At 40.0% G+C, this 20,739-nt stretch overlaps 1 protein-coding gene across 1 annotated transcript in view; it reads left to right on the top strand.

Annotated features, from left to right (window-relative positions):
- The window catches only part of LOC124271818 (glutamate receptor ionotropic, delta-1-like), a 41,763-nt gene extending 21,391 nt beyond the window's left edge, over positions 1 to 20,372 (top strand). The window contains exons 5-14 of the mRNA XM_046706968.1: positions 1,257 to 1,447; positions 2,075 to 2,266; positions 4,155 to 4,328; positions 6,571 to 6,792; positions 7,729 to 7,829; positions 8,643 to 8,739; positions 13,086 to 13,428; positions 14,191 to 14,408; positions 15,624 to 15,874; positions 19,049 to 20,372. Coding sequence (XP_046562924.1) covers positions 1,257 to 1,447; positions 2,075 to 2,266; positions 4,155 to 4,328; positions 6,571 to 6,792; positions 7,729 to 7,829; positions 8,643 to 8,739; positions 13,086 to 13,428; positions 14,191 to 14,408; positions 15,624 to 15,874; positions 19,049 to 19,343 — 2,084 coding nt within the window. The 3' untranslated portion in view covers positions 19,344 to 20,372. The remainder of the gene's footprint in view (positions 1 to 1,256; positions 1,448 to 2,074; positions 2,267 to 4,154; positions 4,329 to 6,570; positions 6,793 to 7,728; positions 7,830 to 8,642; positions 8,740 to 13,085; positions 13,429 to 14,190; positions 14,409 to 15,623; positions 15,875 to 19,048) is intronic.
- Positions 20,373 to 20,739: the final 367 nt, after the last annotated feature.

Below are 20,739 nucleotides of genomic sequence, written 5' to 3'. Positions count from 1 at the left end.
TCACCCTTGCGCAAAGATTTGACGAGTAAACATGGCCGTTGTTTCCGGTCAAGGTCATGTATTGTGAGAGGAATTCTTATGGTATGTGAAGAAACTCGAAGTATGAGAGCGTCCCTGTGTCAGGAGATGTAAATCGAGGTGAAGAATGCTCCCTATATTCGTGAGTCTGGATTCCAGATTGAAATTGATTATGGTCCTCTTGTCATCAACATGAACGTGATCGTGAGTTTCATAATATTTGTTTGTTATTTAACGCCGCACTCAGCAATATTCCAGTTATATGGCAGCGGTCTGTAAATAATTGAGTCCGGACTAGACGATCCATGATCGACAAAAATCAGCATCGATCTACGCAATTGGGAAACAATGACAGTGTCTACCAAGACAGCGAGCCTGACCACCCGATCCTGGTAGTCGTCTCTTACGACAAGCATGGGTTTTTTAACCCGGATCTTCCAGGGTTCTACGCAATTGGGATACGATGACATGTGTCAACCAAGTCAGCGAGCCTGACCACCCGATCCTGTAAGTCGTCTCTTATGACAAACGACAAGCAGGAGTTGTTGAAGATAAATTCTAACCCGGATCTTACGGGTAGTTTCATAATGTACACGTCTAGATTTGTCTCACTAATGCCGTGATATATTTGAAATCACCTTTAGGGATCCATTATCTCAGTCATTGCAACACATAAGGGTTTGTTGGGTTGCCTAGCGGTAAAACGTTCCCCCGTCACAATGTCGATGGTATTCTATTCTTTGGCACCACTCTCAATCCCAAACCATTCCACCCCAGCAAACCCCCAAATGCACCCAAACCACAACCTTGGTATGCTCGAATGATTAACTATATTACAACAATCCAAATAAAATAGTATTTAGTCGGAAATATATCTTTACGAAGTCCTCGTATGACATCGTCTAGTTTTTCATGGAAAGAGCATACTCGAGTGTTGTGAAAGTCACCAAATCTTTACACCAAAGACTGGAGGAGCGGAGATATGTCTCGACATACATTTGGCCAATGGAAAGTTAAAGTCATCCGTCTTGAAGAGAGTTTTTGTCCCTCTGACTCTTTGAGCTTAAATAGCCACTTCCAAGAATAACGGCGCGGTTGGGTAGCCTAGTGGTTACAGAACATGCACGTTCACGATACAGTGTTGTGTTTACCTATGCATAGTACATCGACTTAGCATGTTAAACGAATTACAGAATATGTCGTGTGTACAAAGAATATGCGGTGCTATGGTGTTTCAGAAAAAACCCAACTGGCTGACCTTTTGAACAGACTGTCGGACTATTTTGTGGGGACAACAGTTATTAACTTGCCTGAAACAGGATCCATTAGCTCCACAGTGACCAACAGTATAAAGCTTGTTAGAGCTATCCAGTATAAGAATATAGTTATTATAGCTGAGGACGAAAAGGTTAAAGAAATAATAACACAGGTAAGAAATATTACCTTTAAAATGAACTTCAGGCTGGATGTAAAATACTAGGAATTAAGACACGTTATCCAAACTGGGAATATGCTAAAAGCTAGATTTACATATTGCACTTCTTGCACCTGCAAACTTATTGTAACTGTCAATCAAATCCAACGATTGACCAATTTGATAGTCACTTCAGCTCACACCTTTCGAGAAAAGATGCAGTTATGCAGGTCAACAGTTTCATTGTTAGGACAATTGATAAACAATATAATCAATCCAGCGTAATGGGCGACTACAGGTATTGTAATATTTCTTCAATCAGTAAGGAAACGTGTCACAAAGGATGATTCCGTCTTAAGAAAGGTGTCAGACGAAGTTACAAATTAATCTTTGCTCTCTGGTAACTTCTCCCTGGTATTTACAATATACCATATGTGATTATATAACACACATAACTTAAAGTTGTAAAAATTTATAGATAAAGTCCATGCGTTTCAATATGCACGTAGCATTTAGAAGTAAACAAATGATACGTTAAACGAAAACTTAAGGTCCTAGGGTTACTGCCTTGTTCTGGAATTTTCCAATTACAATATGGAAATCTGATGGTACATTGCATTTTCCACATTCTTACATTTGCAGGCTTACGACTTCCTCATGCTTGGACAGAAGTACTTCTGGATAGTTGTGTCGGACAGTCTGACGTTCCCAACCTTGACCTCCATGTTGAAGGAACGTAGTAACGTTGTCGTTATAAGGACGGAGCACAAAGGGTCTTGGGGTGAATGCAACAAGCACGCGCCGTTGTCATGCCCATTGTACAACCGGACGCAGGTACGAGAACAAATTGACACTGTCAGGCATGTTGTATACATGCGTCACAATATATGTCCAGCAGAAGGAATACACGTCAACACAATTAACTGAACAATTACTCGATATTATGCCTTTCACAATTCCTCACTTGCAATTGACATCACATTTTGACAGCGTTTTCCACGAAAATCGCCCCACCAACTCTTTAAGGCATTTGCTGTAAAATAAAATACAAACCAAATGATGTAATTACATTTGAGCAGTTGGAATGAACGTGAAAAGACTTTAAAAAGCCCTTATACATTGATAGAGTGAGTGAGTGAGTGAGTGAGTTAACATTTAACGTCACCTCGGCAATATTTGAGCCAAATAGTGACGAGAAATGGTGGACATACACAATGAATACAAGTAGGTAAATAACCAGTCATCGACGGACTGCAAAATAACTAGAGTATCACAGATTTGGATATAAAACTAACACATTTGAATTATAGCAGACAATACAGTATAAAACACGGGCTATAGATCGCCAACAACTGAAACATTGATAGAGAATTTTCAGGATTTTTTGTTTTGCTGTCTATGAATTGGTCTTCATACTTATGGCATCCCTGTAGGATGAAGGTTATATATGATGTTGTTAATTTTGTTACAAACTTTTATTCAAAAGAAAAATGGACCATTTTTACATAAGGTTTCATTCCATTCTTGCTAAAACCGGCGTAAAACTCAATCCACTCACTCACTAACTGGCAAACAGTTCAAGTCTCTATGAAAACGACATATATTTATGACATTATCTCAAATACCGGGAACAGCAATTTGTTGTCACGAAATGGCATTGATCCCTGAGGTAGGCAATCAAACACTATGTGTTTGCGTCAGCTATATTTATATTGCCTTCCTGTATTCGGTTCAGTAGAATTTCGTAAATTGACAGTATCTTTATCTTTGACATTTGATTGAATGGGCTTTGATTGAATACCCGATGGAGTGAAATTGACACTTGCTTTCACCACATTGATTTTCAAGTAGCTGTTAACGGCAAATAGACTCCTTTGTCATGTCACACCTAACTAATACATTTTTTTTTTAAACCATGACTGACCATACACAGGAAATACATTTGTATGTAATTGATGAGAATAATTAATATTGAGACTGAAAATGTGTAATTTTGATTTGGTTTATTAGTGCTTTACGGTTGACGATATTTAACTGAATCCACTAAGGAAGTACATGTTATTAAATGTTTGTTTTGGACTTCGTATCTAGAGAGGGCATCGCATATCACATATGAGAAAAGGAAATACTAAGGTTTTGGGATACATTGATCTTGAGGATACACTTGAGTGATTTCAGATTCACACTCAAACAGTTTCAACAAGGAACGGCTTTCAAGGCTAGACATTCAGTGTGTGTTATACACGTACATGTGAACAATGAAATCTGAATGTATCAAGTTTATGTAGATTGTAATGAAGGACAGTGAGATCGGTTGGAAAACCTTACTTCGTCACGACAGAGATTCGGGGTTGATATAACGCCGAATCTTTGTCTACCCCACCATAGTATGTTATAATATATATATAATATATGTGCTAAAATGTGCCTTAGAAAAACTACTTAAACATTATGACGATTGCAAAGCTCAACCCTTGCCTCACTGTTTGCGTGTGTGGGTTAAAACAGGTAGCTAATGCTATATCTCCTTGTCCGCTCGTCACGACGAAGACCCGTGTTCGATTCCCCACATGTGTACACTGTGTGAAGCCCATTTCTGGTTTCTCCCGCCGTAATATTGCTGGAATATTGCTAATCGCTGCGTAAAACCACACTTCCTCACTCACTCTTCTGCTGATGTATTGAATCGAGGGTGATGTTGTTGTTTTTATCGTGTGTTTAGGTCTATCTGATGGAAATACAGGACGCATTCCACATCATCACGCATTCCACGCAACAGATCTCACAACCAGATCTGCTTCTCAATCTTGGTTCAGTGTGCACAGATGTAATTACAACCGAGAACAATACCCAGCTTGTATCAGCGAAGAGGGAACTGGTAAATATGATCAGAAAGGTGTGTACTCTTCGGACACTTGACACTATGTAGTGACATATAGAACATATAGAACGCAAAAGAATACACAGTCTTGACTATCCTCAGAAAGAAATTACATTTGGTGTGAAGGGAAAAGTAGCTGGGAAAAATTACATGAATGGATCACTGAATATGATGGCACCAGGTGTTCAGTGATGACACGAGGTGTTCGTGAAAAGGTTAGACATGTCCTGCCAGTCAGGAGCACCTACCACTCATTGCGGACAAATTAAACAGATCATACGAAGTTGGAAACAGTTCTGTTGGGTTTGACGATCGCACACTGTAACTACTACTACTGCTTCTATTGCTACTGTAACTACCACTACTACTACTACTGTAACTACTACTACTACTACTACAACTACTACTACTAGTACCAACACCACTTCTACTACCACCACTGCTACTACTCTACTGCTGCTACTACTACTACTATTGCTACTTCTACTACTACTGTTACTACTTCTACTGCTACTGTAACTACCACTACTACTGCTGCCGCTACTGATACTGCAACTACCACCACTACTACTACTATTACTACTTCTACTTCTACTGCTACGGCTACTGTCTTTACTACTACTACTACTACTACTACAACTACTGCTACTGCTGATGTTACTGCTACCACGACGACACATCCCAAAATCGATATGTATGATCAAAGTGAGACAGAAGACTTAGATACACAAAACAAACAGAACGGCAATTAGCTGGCATAACAGATCACAGGGAGTAGAGTCTCCGGTTGAGTGTCAAACATAGTTCCATATCATCAATACATACATGAAACACATTGTAATCCCCCAATCCCAAACTTAAAGTTTACATGCATGAGTTATACCAAACGAGAAACTTAGCACGAAAGAATATACTCAATAACTATCTGCCACTACGTCCACAGATAAGAATGACATGCTCCTTGTCTTAATCGAGACAGAACCCGTGGTCCAATACACACATAAATATACCTAGTAGTCTTTGGTTAAGTATTGGCATTAGAATTTCTAGGTTAATAGGCAATTACGGCCTACTTGTACGTCAAGGATACTATGGCACAACTTAGTGTCACAATATTTAAACATTAGATTTTATTGACCCAAGATCATTATCGAACACTTTCTGTTTACATGCTTATATATTACGTAATGGTACACACATGAGGTTTTTACATATCACACAAGATTGTGGCATATTGCTTCTCACAACACGGTTTGAGGATATGTTAGTATGTATAGTACTTTATTGTTTATACTTTATGAACTGCAACTAACTGAACCTGAAGCCTTGTTTGTCATGAATCAAATGGAATCATTCATATCATCACTGACAGAATTCCACAGAAACATATAGCTGTCACGTTCTCAAGCCAAGTACCAAACTGTACTCAGACCAGATTTAAGACATTAATTACAGCTCTTTAAAACGAAATTTGGAAGATTATTCGAAACTGACCCTCAATTTTGTATATCAGGTTTATCAATACGAGGCGACAAAAGTATCAGAGTACGAGGCAAGTATAGGAGTGTTAACCTGATAATATCTGATATACCAGTTGTGTTTGTTTTGTTTGTTGTTCACCCTGTTATGTGTAAATAATCGAATCTGAACCAGACAATCCAGTGATCAACATCATGAGCTTCGATCTACGTAATTGGCACACGATGAAATGAGTCAACCACGTCAGTCAGTCAGTCAGTGAGTTTAGTTTTACGCCGCAGCAATATAATATTTCAGCTATATGGCGGAGGTCTGTAGATAATCGAGTCTGGACCAGACAATCCAGTGATCAACAGAATGAGCATCGATCTGCGCAAGTGGGAACCCATGACATGTGTCAACCACGTCAACCAAGTTAACAAGCCTGACCTCCGGATCCCATTAGTCGCCTCTTGGGACAAGCATGGGTTACTGAAGATCAATTCTAACCCGGATATTCACGGGTCAACCAAGTCAGAGGACCTGACGGCTGATCCCGTAGTCGCCTCTTACGACAAACATGGATTGCTGAAGAACAGTTCTAACCCATATCTCCATGGTTATACTATAACAGTATAAACCACAATGTATACATTCGTGTGAACAATGCATGTACTTATATCAATAATTCAAAATGTTTTCAGGGAAATATTGCTAACCCAGCAAGCAAGGTTTATCTCTCTAGAACAGTGTACAATATGATATTTTGCACTGCACAACCATTCACATTTTGTTTCAGACAAGCTTTGTCGGGAAAGCAAGAAACTACAAATTTGACGAAGATGGCTTTGTGATGGAGAGGAGCTACAACATCGTCAGCACATCTGACAAACGTCCAAACTGGTTCTATAACGTCGGTACTTGGTCAGAGCAGAATCGCCTGGAGGTGTTTGATGAAGAGATATTCGAAAATACTTTCAGAAACTTTGGAAATACAACATTACGCATCGGATCTCAAGAGGTAGATACAAGCTTGTACGTTGTAGGTTTAATGATATATGTGGCTCAGTGATGAACAACCCGTGAAGATCCGGGTTAGAATTGATCTTCAGTAACCCATGTTTGTCGTAAGAGGCGACTAACGGGATCGGGTGGTCAAGCTCGCTGACTTGGTTGACACATGTCATCGTATCCCAATTGCGCAGATCGATGCTCATGCTGTTTATCAGTGGATTGTGTGGTCCACACTCGATTATTTACAGGACGCCGCCATATAGCTGGAATATTGCTGCGTGTGGCGTAAAACTAAACTCACTCACTCACCCAGTGATGAACAGTACCATAGCGACAAGAATCGCCATAATTCAACATCAAATTGTTTTGTTTTATATTGGAACGTTTGCAGAACAGACTATATCTATAAATCAGCTGGTTCGTATGTGCCAACCTCACGTTGCCTTTACCATCAGAAATGAGTTAAATGATTAAAGCAACGAGAGAAATATCTAATTCCGAACAATATATTATGCTACCTCAAATGGCAATATTAGGCTCTGGCATGAGTCTGTTAAGAAGTTGTACCTCGTATGTGTACCTATACCTGTATATGGTAGGATTTTAAGGTATTCACAATACACCAAACAACAATGAACTTATTATGTAGCATTGTCAATCTTATTGAGTACGTCAGATAGGTGACTGTGGGCAATTTTAGGAAGTTGTGTTTGTCGTCTCAGACAGGTTCTGGGTTTTGAATTTGTGGTGTATGCGATCGTATTTCTGGTGATGATTTCCATGTAATATTTTTATATTATTTTATATTATGTGTCTGGATGTCAAGGCCTAAATATCTCGAATTTCCGTATATCTCGTTACGAATACGGTCCTGCTAGGGTCGGAGTAACGGGTTTCTTCTGTATTCAAACTCTGTTATATGTTTACTCATACGTGTCTACAGGCTCTACCATTTGTTGTGAAGAACATCATTAATAATAGAACTGTTTTCACCGGATTCTGCATCGACATACTAGACGAACTGGCGCTAAGGTTCAACTTCAAGTAAGCATTCACATAACATTACCTTTATACCAACGGCTCCGAACCACGGGGGACATTAATTGGCATTTCATAATGTAATACTTCAAAATGGAGACGTTTGGAACTCTCACCAGATCCTAAGGCCTTATCGCTTGACCAAGACTACATCCAGATCATATCAACAATCTATGTTTTGCGACATATGAATAAATTAATTTGATGATCCAATATCATTTCCCAGTGTGATGTATGACAATTATATTGATGATGATCAGATAATGGTTATTATACGCATTTGTAGGGAATGGGGTTGAAGGGTTTGGAAGTTGAGTATCGTTTTGAGAGTCAGTATGTCGATTACTCTGCACGAAATTACCTCCAATCATTTTCGGAATGTAATTCTTTTCATAGTGGAACTCTTTTATGTCTTGCTTCAAGGTGACCTTTACCCCACGGTATGTTGCTCCCCTGCGAATCTCAGTGACATCTTTGTTTATCAAACCATGTTATCTTCTGGGAACATGACCTGTTAGATGTTTCTGTAATACCCATAAAGCGTGATTAATCCCCAGACACCTTGTAGTCACAGGCTGATTGGGTCGGGGCAGATTATGTATCCACGAAAATCAATAAAACTCATGATTACATGAGTTTTACGACATGTGATTTACAACATGTAACTGTCATCATTATGGCTCATTCAAACGATATCTTCTTCAATGGACAGGTACATCAATTATTGCCCACATTGGAAACTTGATTAACGATTATGTACTTTATTGTATAGGAAGAGATGATTTCACACATTAAAATACTTGACAATGGCCATTTCAGTTACACTATTGTTGAACCGGCAGACAGGATATGGGGAGCTCCAATCAATGAGGACAATGACGAATGGAATGGGATCGTTGGAATGATTGTGAGAAAGGTTAGTCAGGAAAATCGTTTAGGTTAAATTTGCGTGAAAACTGGACATTATATATATCAGCGATAATTGTCCATCTCCTTTGTACAAGAACGATTAGAAGCATTAAGTGCAACCATGTATTCCCGTGGCACGTGTGTGTTTGATTGAGTTTTTCTTTCAAGTTAAACAAAAGATGTGTCCGCTGCTGATTCAAGGACCTTTCATTTTCTTCGAATGAACACTTTGTCTATAAGTAATTGATGCACATGTGATCTTGAACAGATATTTTAATTAATGTACACTGGACATGACGGAAATATTATTTATTTGGATTTATCCATGATTTCAACTCTTATCGGAAAAATATCACGAAAAGCTCTCGAACTCGCATTGTAAGGTTTGTGGACCTTTAACGCGATAGTGTGAAATGAACAATTACATATTTTCAATTCTTTGCATATACTTTATAATGATCGTGAATGTTATGTTGTATTCAAATGTGTTACCTGTAACATGTATAAATAATTAGATAAACGTTTTGTGAGAAGGCATAAGAAACATATAAACATATATTATTGTTTTGCAGGGCTCTGCACTTCCTGTTAACCCAGTCAAAGTGTTTCAAATATGCGTTTGATACATGTTCGTTACAATTTTCGTTGTACCTTCTGTATCTGTATTGTTACGCTGAAGAAATCAAAGGTGGTATAATTACAGCGAATGAGAGAGAGTACGTGAAAAGATCTTAGTCGCGGAAACCGACTGCTTGTCGGAATCCCTCGACGCTTCCACTGTTGACAATGTTGTCAGGCAGTTGATTCCAGTCGGTGACAGTTCTTATGAAGAAAGATTCTCGGTATTGGTCGGTCCTGGAAGTTGGTGTTTGGAAGCCTCCATTGTTGTTGCACACGTATCTGTTGATGATGCTGGTGGCGTCATGGTCTTTAAAGGTGGTAGCTTTGATGTCCCGGCCTGGTCTTCTCGGCTTCAGGTATGGAATAGCTGGTACTAAACCCTCAGCAATATTGTACATGTAGGCTAGTCTGATGTCTTGTCGCCTCTTCTGGAGTGGTGGCAGGTCAAAGTCCCCCAAGATCTTAGTGATACGTCCTGCTTCTCTTGATGTGTAGTTGCCGGACACAAATCTTGCTGCACGGTGCTGGATTGTCTCTAGCCGATTGATGTGTCCCTTCTGGTAGGGATCCCAGACAACACGTCCATACTCCATTATTGGTCTTACCATGGATATGTAGGCTGTACGTTTACTGGATGGAGGGCAGGTTCTGATGTTCCTTCTTAAGATCCTAGTGTAGAGTTAGCTCTCTTGGCCACATTGTCAATGTGGGGGCCCCAGTTGAGATCTTCTGACAGTATTACTCCCAGGTATGGGTTCTGTGGCACCTTCTGGAGGATGTTGTTTTCCAACGTGTAGTAGCGACTACTTCTGCCACGCATACTGATGACTTCGCATTTCTTGGTGTTGAACTTCATTCCCCACGAGTCAGCCCATGAAGATAGATTTTCAAGGTCTTGTTGAAGAATGACATGGTCTTGCTGGCTGTTGATGGTTCGGTAAAGAAAACAGTCATCTGCAAACAGTCGTGTCTGGGATTTTACGCTTGCTGGAAGATCCTTAACGTGGCAGAGGAACAAGATTGGACCAAGGACAGTTCCTTGTGGAACACCGGACTCTACTGGCACTTGATCAGTTGTCTCTCCATCAAGAACAACTTGCATGGTTCTCTGTGTCAGGAAGTGCTGAAGCCATTGGTGAATTGGTCCACGTATTCCATAGGTTGTCAACTTGTGGAGGAGTTTTCTATGGGGCACTGTATCAAAGGCTTTAGAAAAGTCGAGGATAACACAGTCGATCTGTTTGTTTTTGTCAAAAGATTGCAAGAAGTCATGGATGGTGACAATCAGTTGGGATTCACATGAATATCCGCTTCTGAAGCCGTGGTTAAGATCTGTCAGGATATTGTTGTTCTCCAGGTGGGTCATGAGGTTACGACATATGATATGCTCAAGGATCTTGCAGGAGACGCACGTGAGGGAAATTGGTCTGTAATTCCCTGCTTGGTGTTTATCTCCTTTCTTATATACACTTGAGATATTTGCATTCAACCAGTCTGGTGGTAGGGTTCCAGAGTCGAGCGAGAGCTGGTAAATACAACTCAGACCAGGTGCTATGTTTAGGGCACATGTCTTCAAGACGGTGTTTGGGATGGAGTCTGGTCCTGGGCTTCAGCTGCATTGAGGTTTTTAAGCAGTTTGGCAATCCCGTTCTTGTCAATGGTGATGTTTTCAAGTGGATGTCGGATGGGTTTGTCTGCTATGTCTGGCATTGTGTCACTCGTTGCGTCTTTAGTAAAAACAGACAGAAACTGGCGCAATAAGAGGTTGGCTTTAAGCTTGGTATCACTTAGTGGGGAGACTCCGATGTTACCTTGTTTCTTGGATTTGATGAGACGCCAGAAGGGTTTGGTGTTGTTAGACTTCATGCCTTCGTCAATGATGTTGTTCACGTAGTCCCACTCGGCTTTCCTGACTGCGCTCTTACACTCACATTGATAGTGTCTGTAGTTTGTCCAACATTTTGTGTTCTTGGCTTGCTTGTATAGCCGATTTTTCCTCCTAATCATTTTTGTGATAGGACGGTTGACCCATTGGAGGGATCGACCTGAGCTGGATAATCTTGATGGGATGTTCTTGTCAATACTCCTGGAAAGATTGTCTCTGAAGTGAGTCCATAGGTCGTTAATGTCGGTGGTGCTTCATGATCTGAAAGTCCGGGGATTGACACAGATGACTTTACCAGGGTTGGATTGGTTGTGAATACAAGGTCTAGTATGTTGCCTTCTCTGGTAGGTGACTTGTGGATCTGTGTGAGGTTGTTTGCAGTTAAATCGATGAGTGCCTGTTGTATGGTCTTCTCAGGGGCGTTGTTTGAAACTGTTTGCGTTTTCCAGTCTATATTTGGGCAGTTGAAGTCACCCACCAAAATAACCTGTTTCGGATTGGGAGTGTTGAACAGCTTTTGTAGAGATGAGTCAAGTTCGTTGTCGTCAGATATGTTTCTATGTGGCATATAGAAGTTCCCAATGTGGAGTTGTTTGTTTCTGTTCAATTTTATTTTACCCACTCGACTTCACTGTTTCCAATCATGTCCAGTTCTTCTTCAGATGTGATGTTATCTTTTACTAACATGAAGATGCCTCCACCAATTGAGCTTCTGTCATTTCTGTACACGTTGAACCCATTAGGGAAGATCTCGCTTGATTTGATTTGGTCGTGTGTGGGTTGTTTTCCGGGTTGTATCCCACGTAGCCATGACTCGGTCGAACAAACAATGTCTGGTTTGACATAGTCTAGGAGTACAGCCAGCTCAGACCTTTATCTAATACACTCCTGCAGTTCAGTGTGAGCATACGGAGATTTTGCTTTTCAGGTAGATCATAGATTGACTTTTGTTGTGATGTTGATGTCCTTGATGAGCACGATGACGTGTGTGTTGATTTGGATTTGCTGTTTTGTGCCGTTGTGTTTCGACTGTGACTTGGACTGCTTGTCTTCAGTGGGCTGACTACAATCTCAGAGTGTATCGAGTCGATAGTTATATCTGTTAAGGGTGAGTAGAAGGTACAACATTCGAGTTAATAACTGTTTAGTAGTTCAAAATCCTTTGAACACATATCGACGCACGTCTTGTGGTACCATACGTTTCAGTCATCACATGCGACTCCAGCACGAGACCATGTGAACGGGTGGCCACAGATACCACATGGGAAAATGTTATTGGTGTGCACTGGGGTCCCTGGATTAGTTTCGATGTCTCCTGCAAGTAGTAGTATTAATATGATCATTGTTACTCTTGGCTTTTGTTTGAGCAGTGGTTGGGAATATAGTTGTAGGAAATGACGCGGTTTAATCTCCTTCAGAATAATCTGTGTACAAGTCATGAGTCTTGTCGATGGTGCCGTACTGTTTGGGGAGTGTACATAAGAAAGAAAAGTAAAAAACACGCATAGAGCGAGTGCGTAATGCATAATGCAGAGTAGCCGACAGGCAAGCAGTATGGCCGTCGTTGTGTGTTGACAGTCAGTGACAGCGTCCGATCTTGGGCTGTGTTCACCTATTTACCAGGTGTTTTCCATCAACTTGGTGCTGGATCTTCGCAGACGTGTGTTGGCAACAAATCACAACTTGTTTTCTGATTGAATGTTCAATAAGACCAGAGACATTTCAGTTTGTAGCTCTCTGTGGTGAATCTCTCTCTTCCTTTACAATAGCCACATATTCCAAAAGCTACCATTACAGAATCGTTATTATATCCTGTATTTTATATATATCTCTTTTCTATATTTCAGGAGCTAGACTTCGGGGCAGGTCCGTTTACCATAACCTCAATACGGGAAACGGTCATAGACTTTACCAAACCCTTCATGGAAGACGGAGCAGGAATAATTACACGTAGACCAGATGGAGAGTCCCGGAAGATGTTCAAGATGTTCACACCGTTCGCCCCTACTGTGTGGGGCTGCATTGTCTTGGCGATAGTTGTAGTGAGCATCTTGCTCTACCTTGTCAACAGATACAGTCCATATGCTGCCCATAAGGTGTTACAGAATGCAAGTCAGGAAGGATCCCGTGCTGAAGTGATGAGCCTGAAGACAACATTCTGGCTGATCTATGGTTCCTATATGGAGCAAGGTAATGTTTCAGTTAACTGATCTGATCATTCTCCTGAAAGGGCAAGGAAAAGCCGAAAAACGTTGTGTATACAATAAAGAAGAAGTTGACATCTATAATATTTTGTCATAAACTTGAATACCAACTTCTATATGCCTCTCCAGAACCTCAGTTAACTGATCATTTCCATTTCATAGCAAAACTATTTGTACATTTTATAGAGGAACCTTTGCTTCGCGTATGCTGCTCGTAGGATGTCACTAAATGAATCAGAAGTTCAGAATCGCAGGCTTGCTTAGTAATATACCAAACGGTGTAGTACTTACATTAACAACTGTTTCGTTTCTGGTTCAAGCTCTATTCTTTACAGGATGTTGTGGGAATGTTGCACGGCGATCATCAGAAACATTTATACATTTGCATTTGGGAGAGTCATACTTGTAGAGCCAAGGTCTAAATATCCCTTGTGAAGAAAAGTTATATTTCCTTACGAATCTTCACATTTAGGTTGTTATTGCAGAGGAATAATATAGCTAAGCATTTTGTTCGCTATGGAAACGTGTTTGTGGCAAAGTCTATCATTTACGTAAATGACACTTTCATCTAAGAAGATTATATTTACATCTACGTCGGTGATAGTAACATCTATGTAGATGATATTTCTATTTTTGTGGATTCTGTTTAATATATAGTATCTGTAATTCTACATTTAGAAATCGGGTATTTCCGTTGTGTTTTTCACAGAATCTCTCCTTACCCATCCCTTTGCTCCTGGTTTTACAGGTGGAGACCCTCACCCAAACAGCATATCGGGCCGCTGTATTCTGGGGTTTTGGTGGTTGTTTACTATTCTGATGGCGTCAACTTACACTGCCAATCTGGCCGCCTTCCTCACAGTCACCATCGCAGAGAAGCCCATCAATAGTCTCACGGAACTAGCAGCACAGGATGAAATGCAACCTTTGGTCAAATTTGGAAGTAACCTTTACTCACTGTTTAAGGTAAAGTCATGCCGAAGACCCGGGTTCAAATCCCCACATGGGTACAATGTGTGAAGCCCATTTCTGGTGTCCCCCGCCGTGATGTTGCTGGAATACTGCTAAAAGCGGCGTAAAACCAAACTCAGTCAGTCAGTCAGTCAGTTTAAGGTAAAATACATTATGTGCCTTTATGTAAACGCACAACAGGCGTCACTGTAGGACTTCAGGACTCAGTGATTTTGTTGATTGCATTGTAGCCCAACATAGGGACCCATCCTAAAACTATCAGTTATTTGCATGCTGTTGTCACTCAGCTGGAACAATACGGCACCAACCAGCGCAACATACTACCAAAACCTGCTGGTTGAATGGTCACACTCAGCAATATTCCAGCTATATGGCGGCTGTCCGTAAATAATCCTGTCTGGACCAGACAAACCAGTGATCAACCTCATGAGCATCTATCTAGGCTATTGGGATACGATGACATGTGTCAACCAAGTCAGCGAGCCTGATCACCCGATCCCGTTAGTCGCCCCTTACGATAAGTATGGGTTATTCAAAACAAATTCTAACCCACAACCATGGTATTGCATGTGTTGCGTTAGCTTAAGACCAGACTGTGATAAAATCTACGTGACGTGTGTGAATCCAATTTCAGCATCCATACACCATACACTCACGTATACAGGACTTACACCGAATGGATTTCACAGACCTACATCCTAAAGTGTAAAGAATGTTGAAATACATTGTTATCACTCTAAATCACAAGGAAAGTAATTGGACGCGAAAGGTTTGCATATTTTGTGGGTGGAAGCAGGATTGCAGTGGCCGTCCCTTTACAGTATCAGGAATAATGCCCCGGTGTCAATTATGAAGGTCCCCACATGATATGATGTACAATAATACGTTATTCAATGTCCGTTATCTTCGCATTCGTTGCGGTTCGGTGGGGTAGCCTAGTGGTTAAAGCGTTCGCTCGTCACGCCGCCAAAGACCCGGGTTAGATTCCCCGCATGGGTACAATGTGTGAAGCCCATTTCTGGTGTCCCCCTGCCGTGATATTGCTGGAATATTGCTAAAAGTGGCGTAAAACCATACTCACACAACCTCAATACTCACTCACGTTTGTTGCAATTATTCGTATACATTTATGAAAAAGACGTCACTATATACCTGCAATAATCTGTAACGCGGCATTAAACCCCCTTTCATTTCACCTATCTCTTTTAGGATGCTGAATCTGGAGTATATCAAGATGTGTGGGAAAAGATGGGGGGTTCCCCTGAAGTAAAGAGCAATGACGAGGCGCTGCGTCATGTGAGAGCGGGGACAATGGCGTACATGACAGACAGGTCACAGTTGGAGTACATTCTGTTGCATGACTGTGAACAGTACTCCCTGGCGGACGAAATCTTCAACACGGCGGGACTCGGATTCGTTGTTCCAGAGAACGCACCGTTCTTAGAGGCATTTAACTATAAGTAAGCATGGTACTTGTTCTCATGAGAATATATGGGTCAGTGTTTCTTCTTCGAGACGGTTGTGATATTCTCTGAATGTCTAGGTCGATGTTCACCAAGACTCACCAAGGGGTCCAGTCGTCCAAGTCGCCTTGTACTGTGCATAGATGTGTTATTTTGGAACGCAGCCTTTGATCCTGGTTCGAATCCCGGTTCTTTGATTCTAGGTTTGTCTGTGCCATAAATGTGCTTGTGGCTTTATCATAGTGGTAAACGTCTGAGACACGCAGTTCTTCCACCCGTGAAAATCCGGTTTAGAATTGGTATTCTTAATTACAGGCCTTTTTTAACAGAAGCAATTATTTTAGAATTAACACTTTAAATGTTTAAATACATTCAACCTTACAACGATCAGATAAAGCTTATTTCAGAGCACCGTGAAAGGGCCCGTTAAGTGCCTCACAGGGATGTTAGGGCATCCATATTTTGAAAGAGTTTCTCATCGCCAACCTCAGTCAGCAATATCGTGTGAGTGAGTATTATTTTACGCCGCTGTTAGCAATATTCCAGCAATATCACGGCGGGGCACAACACAAATGGGCTTTGCAATAGAGCGGGTAGGGAAACAAATGAACGAATATAAGATGTTTTCCCTGAACGCAATTGTAATATACTACCCATCAAAAGTTAAGACTCACCTTAAGCACGCACTATATGTTATGTATATATATGTGGTTACATCGAAGATGGATTTCTCCACTAACTTGGGGGAACCAACTGCAAACTTTATGCAGGTGAATTGTACGAGGATTACGCATAAAAATTGCTGAAAATCATGTGCAAATATCGTTCATGTGAACAGCTGCGTTTTGGTGTAAAGTTTTGTTAAGAATTCGCCAAATTTAATGAATTCATGACAATAATCTTTTCAACGTTACGAATTTGTTTTACAATACATCTCCTCCTGTGTAAACAGTACCTTTAAACTGTATGGAATATTTTGCTAAATCAAGTTTAGAACAGTTGACTGAAGTAAGTGGCTACATTTACACTAGTGAGTCGAAACTATTGATGGGTAGGATATTTAGATCACTTGATAATAGATCTTTTATTAATTATTGATGTAGATCCAGTAACTTTCCTTGGGAAACATTTTTATTGTATAGGGAGTACTATATGGTATAGTAGAGATAAAGAAAGATTAAGATGATCTGGTGTTTCATGGCACTGCTGGGTTGTTTTGGGTTCACACTAGGGCATAAAAGTTCCGCAGCGGGGAGAGTCTGAGATAAAAAAAAATTCTTATTTCAAGTCAAGGTGAAAATTCAAGGTGGGTTGGAGAAGGGAAACACAGGAAGACGCTTAAGTTGAAACCCTTTATGTCTAACCCGTGAAGATCCAAGATCTTCAGAAACCAATGTTTCTAACAGAATCGGGTGGTTAGGCTCGCTGACTTGGTTGACACATGTCATCGTATCCCATTTGCGAAAGCGATGCTGATGATGTTGATCACTGGATTGTCTGGTCCAGAGTCGATTATTTTTAGACCGACGCCATATGGCTGGAATATTGCTGTGTGCGGCGTTAAAGAATAAAACACATAACATAGAATCAATATTTCACTTTTGTGAATGAAGATGGTTTCTACCGAAACCACTTCAAGTATATCTGACTAACAGTATACAGATCAATAAGAAAAGAAACAATTAATATTCGACTATTCATGTGAACCATGTACATTCACAGTCAAATTAACAATCTGCAACACATTTCTTCTGATTGTGGGAAGATTTTATCTCACGTTTGTTTATATCTGGTTTGACCCGAAAACCGAAATATTTCTTTTATATCTTGTCCCATTTTCTTTAAGAGTCCAAGTAACGAACATAAAGTCTCGTGTTGCAGCCCACACATCGCGAATGACTAGACACAATTTGTATTTGTATACACGACAAGACTCCAAGCCTCAATTCATGTCAAATTAAAAGCCAAAGTGTTATTTCCAACTTAAACGTTTGTGCAAATAGCGGAAACGCCCCAGGGAAGGCTTTCTCATCAAATACACTAGATAGTTGCATTGTTTGTTTCCCTTGGTCTTCATTCGTAACAAGGTATTGCGTGTAGATCTAGACTGTGTTAGTATCACTACCAACATTGATTTAGATCTAAAGAACCAATTTCGTCCATTTATTTTATTGACTTCTACCAAAATGTATTTGTGTGAAACTGAGATAAAACACTAATTGTTTTCCATTTATCTTAATACTATCCGCAAGCATTGCTTCTAAAGCTACACGCAAGGAACTACATGATATCCATTAATGATCCCGTGATCTGCATGTTAAAATTAGTCCACTCTTCCGAAGTGACTTAAAAGTAATTTGATCTATATAGCTCTGCACTTCGTAACACCATTAGTTTTAACTATAGTAATTGTGACAAATAATACTTTGTAAACGAGATGCACTGGAAATCATCTAAACAATGAGGTTATTTCATAAAACACTCAATACTTTTTTCTAACACCATGCTTCGAACGTCAAACAGCAAGGACAATCAAGCAAATAACGGACTTGCAACACATGGTACATCTGACTTGATCAAAGCTGTGACAGTTTGCCCCGAAGCCGAATAAGTTGTAATGTTATGCTGTTTGTGTCTAATCAAACGTAGTGACACTTGGTCGATAACACCTGCTATCATCAAAGTTTGAAGGGGATACATGCTTATGATACATCAATGATCAATCGACACTGCTTTGTAGAGATTTTTATAGATGTGAAAAGGGCTTTGTCTATTTTATCTCAGATTTTTAACCTCGAGTATGATCTTTGTAATAGTCAGAGAATTATTCAGTATTGGGAATAATGGAAGGTGAGATGATATATGTAGTTGAATATTTTAGATTGAAGCAAAGTATTTTCCACCGAAAACTATGTATACTATAAACTATACATATTACAGCCATGTACAGATAATATTTATTGAACTTGAATGTGAAATTATTATTACCGTTATTATCTTAAGAATGTTCGATGTATTTATTACAAGCGGCTGTCATACTTTATTCTAGAAATAGTCCTCGTAGCATGCATTTTAGGTAGGGTGGAAACTCAGTTCTATAATTAATTTGGAGTTTTACATTCTTATGGTATCAATGTCATCTTGAAAGTAAACCTTTTTTTCAATTTTTAGCATTATGAAGATGCAGGAAGCTGGCATGATCGATAAATGGAAGCAGAAATGGTGGCCGAGTTCAGACAAGTGTGGCGGTTCAGACAGAACAAGCTCGGCAACAATATTAGGTCTTGACAGCTTGGCGGGACCATTTCTTATATATGCTTCCGTGGTGGGAGTGGCCTTGCTGTGCCTTATCCTTGAGCTTGGGCTTCATTTAACTAAACTGAACATGTTGTGTCAAAAGTTAAAGCAATATAAGTCTTCAGGAACACAGGACTCATCCCAGAACCGCAGTGACCCAAGGACGTAACGGACATGAGTGACGTTGTGGTCTAATAGATGGCCATCTTCTATATTCAACTGACTCTTGGCTGTCACCTTGTATGAGGCGTGGGATCAAGTGATTCTGGGTGTTATTAACAGATCAGCTTGTGATTGATCTCTGTGCTGTCATAATTATGACCGTGTGTATAATGTACAACATTTTTTGACACAACAGATAACGGTGTGTATGGTAATACGAGTCCTGTACAGAAGAGGTAACGGTATTCATGTAATATATTCATGGCAACTAATATTTTGCCGATTTCATCATTTGCATCTGTGATGTTTTTTTCTTCCACGGCGATACTGACATCATGACGTCATAATTGTCCATATGATGTCATCCGTTTGTTACGTCATTATTGACCCTGTCCACATTTTGAGTCGTACCGATCCCATTGGTGGTATCGAAAATATGTCTCTTCGCTTGTGAACACGTCATGGTATCTTCCTTGTATTGTACTATACGTTCCTGTACATATATCAGATGACAGATGACTTGCCTTCATATGTGTTTTGAGGGTTGAGTGGTGGTGCTGGATGGGTACGCTCAACTGTTCGGGAACCCTTGGTATGTTAACTATTTGATATTAATGTAATATTAACAATAACATGGTTTTTAACAGATTCAGAATTGTACAAACAAGTTTGAGATTTTTTGTGGGCATGTTAATGGTTTTGTCGATTTTATATACATGTATCAATTGAGGAGTTTAGGGTATTTTACGAGATACACGTTTCAGTAATTTCACACATCGTAATTGGGTCGCATTCTGCCGTAGGTCCTCACACTGTAACACATGCTACTAATATTGGCCATGCATTGTATTACTACTGCATGCTCATTTTCGGTTTAATGATTATTGATTTCGTTGTCAACTGTTTTATTTGTAGAGTACGCCCTTGTTGTTTATGCAACATAAATAGTCAAATATATGTGCCTTTCTTAGGCATTTGACAGTGTAAATATAATTCACTAACGCCAATTTCGATAATACAATTATGTTAAACAAAATGTAAAAGTGTCGTTTTCTCGTTCTGTATGAGTACCTATTCCCTCTGTAGTGACTCTCAAAGCATGTAGAATATGATGATGGAATACCAGATGATTCTATCATACATGTGCTTCATTAACAGTTACAAACATGTAGACAGGAAGTCAGGTCAATATGATCTCGAGACACTTCTGGTCTGGTTCACAAACAAGAATGTAGAGGTTTATGTGTGCTTCCACAGGATGACATTATCACGAATCGTTATCGTCGGCCTCCTTGACAAAAATGACAATAACAAGAAGACCGTTACCTGAACAAATGATGCTAGGTTTGATTGTAAACTTCATATCCAAACACTCGGGGCTTGGCCCAGTCTTTAAAAGCCAT

The sequence above is a fragment of the Haliotis rubra genome, unplaced genomic scaffold, assembly GCF_003918875.1.
Source record: "Haliotis rubra isolate DU_JTF1 unplaced genomic scaffold, ASM391887v1 Scf1637, whole genome shotgun sequence".
Taxonomy (NCBI): Eukaryota; Metazoa; Mollusca; class Gastropoda; order Lepetellida; family Haliotidae; genus Haliotis; species Haliotis rubra.
The sequence above is the reverse complement of the archived record's forward strand: the minus strand, read 5'-3'. Positions and strand labels throughout refer to the sequence as shown.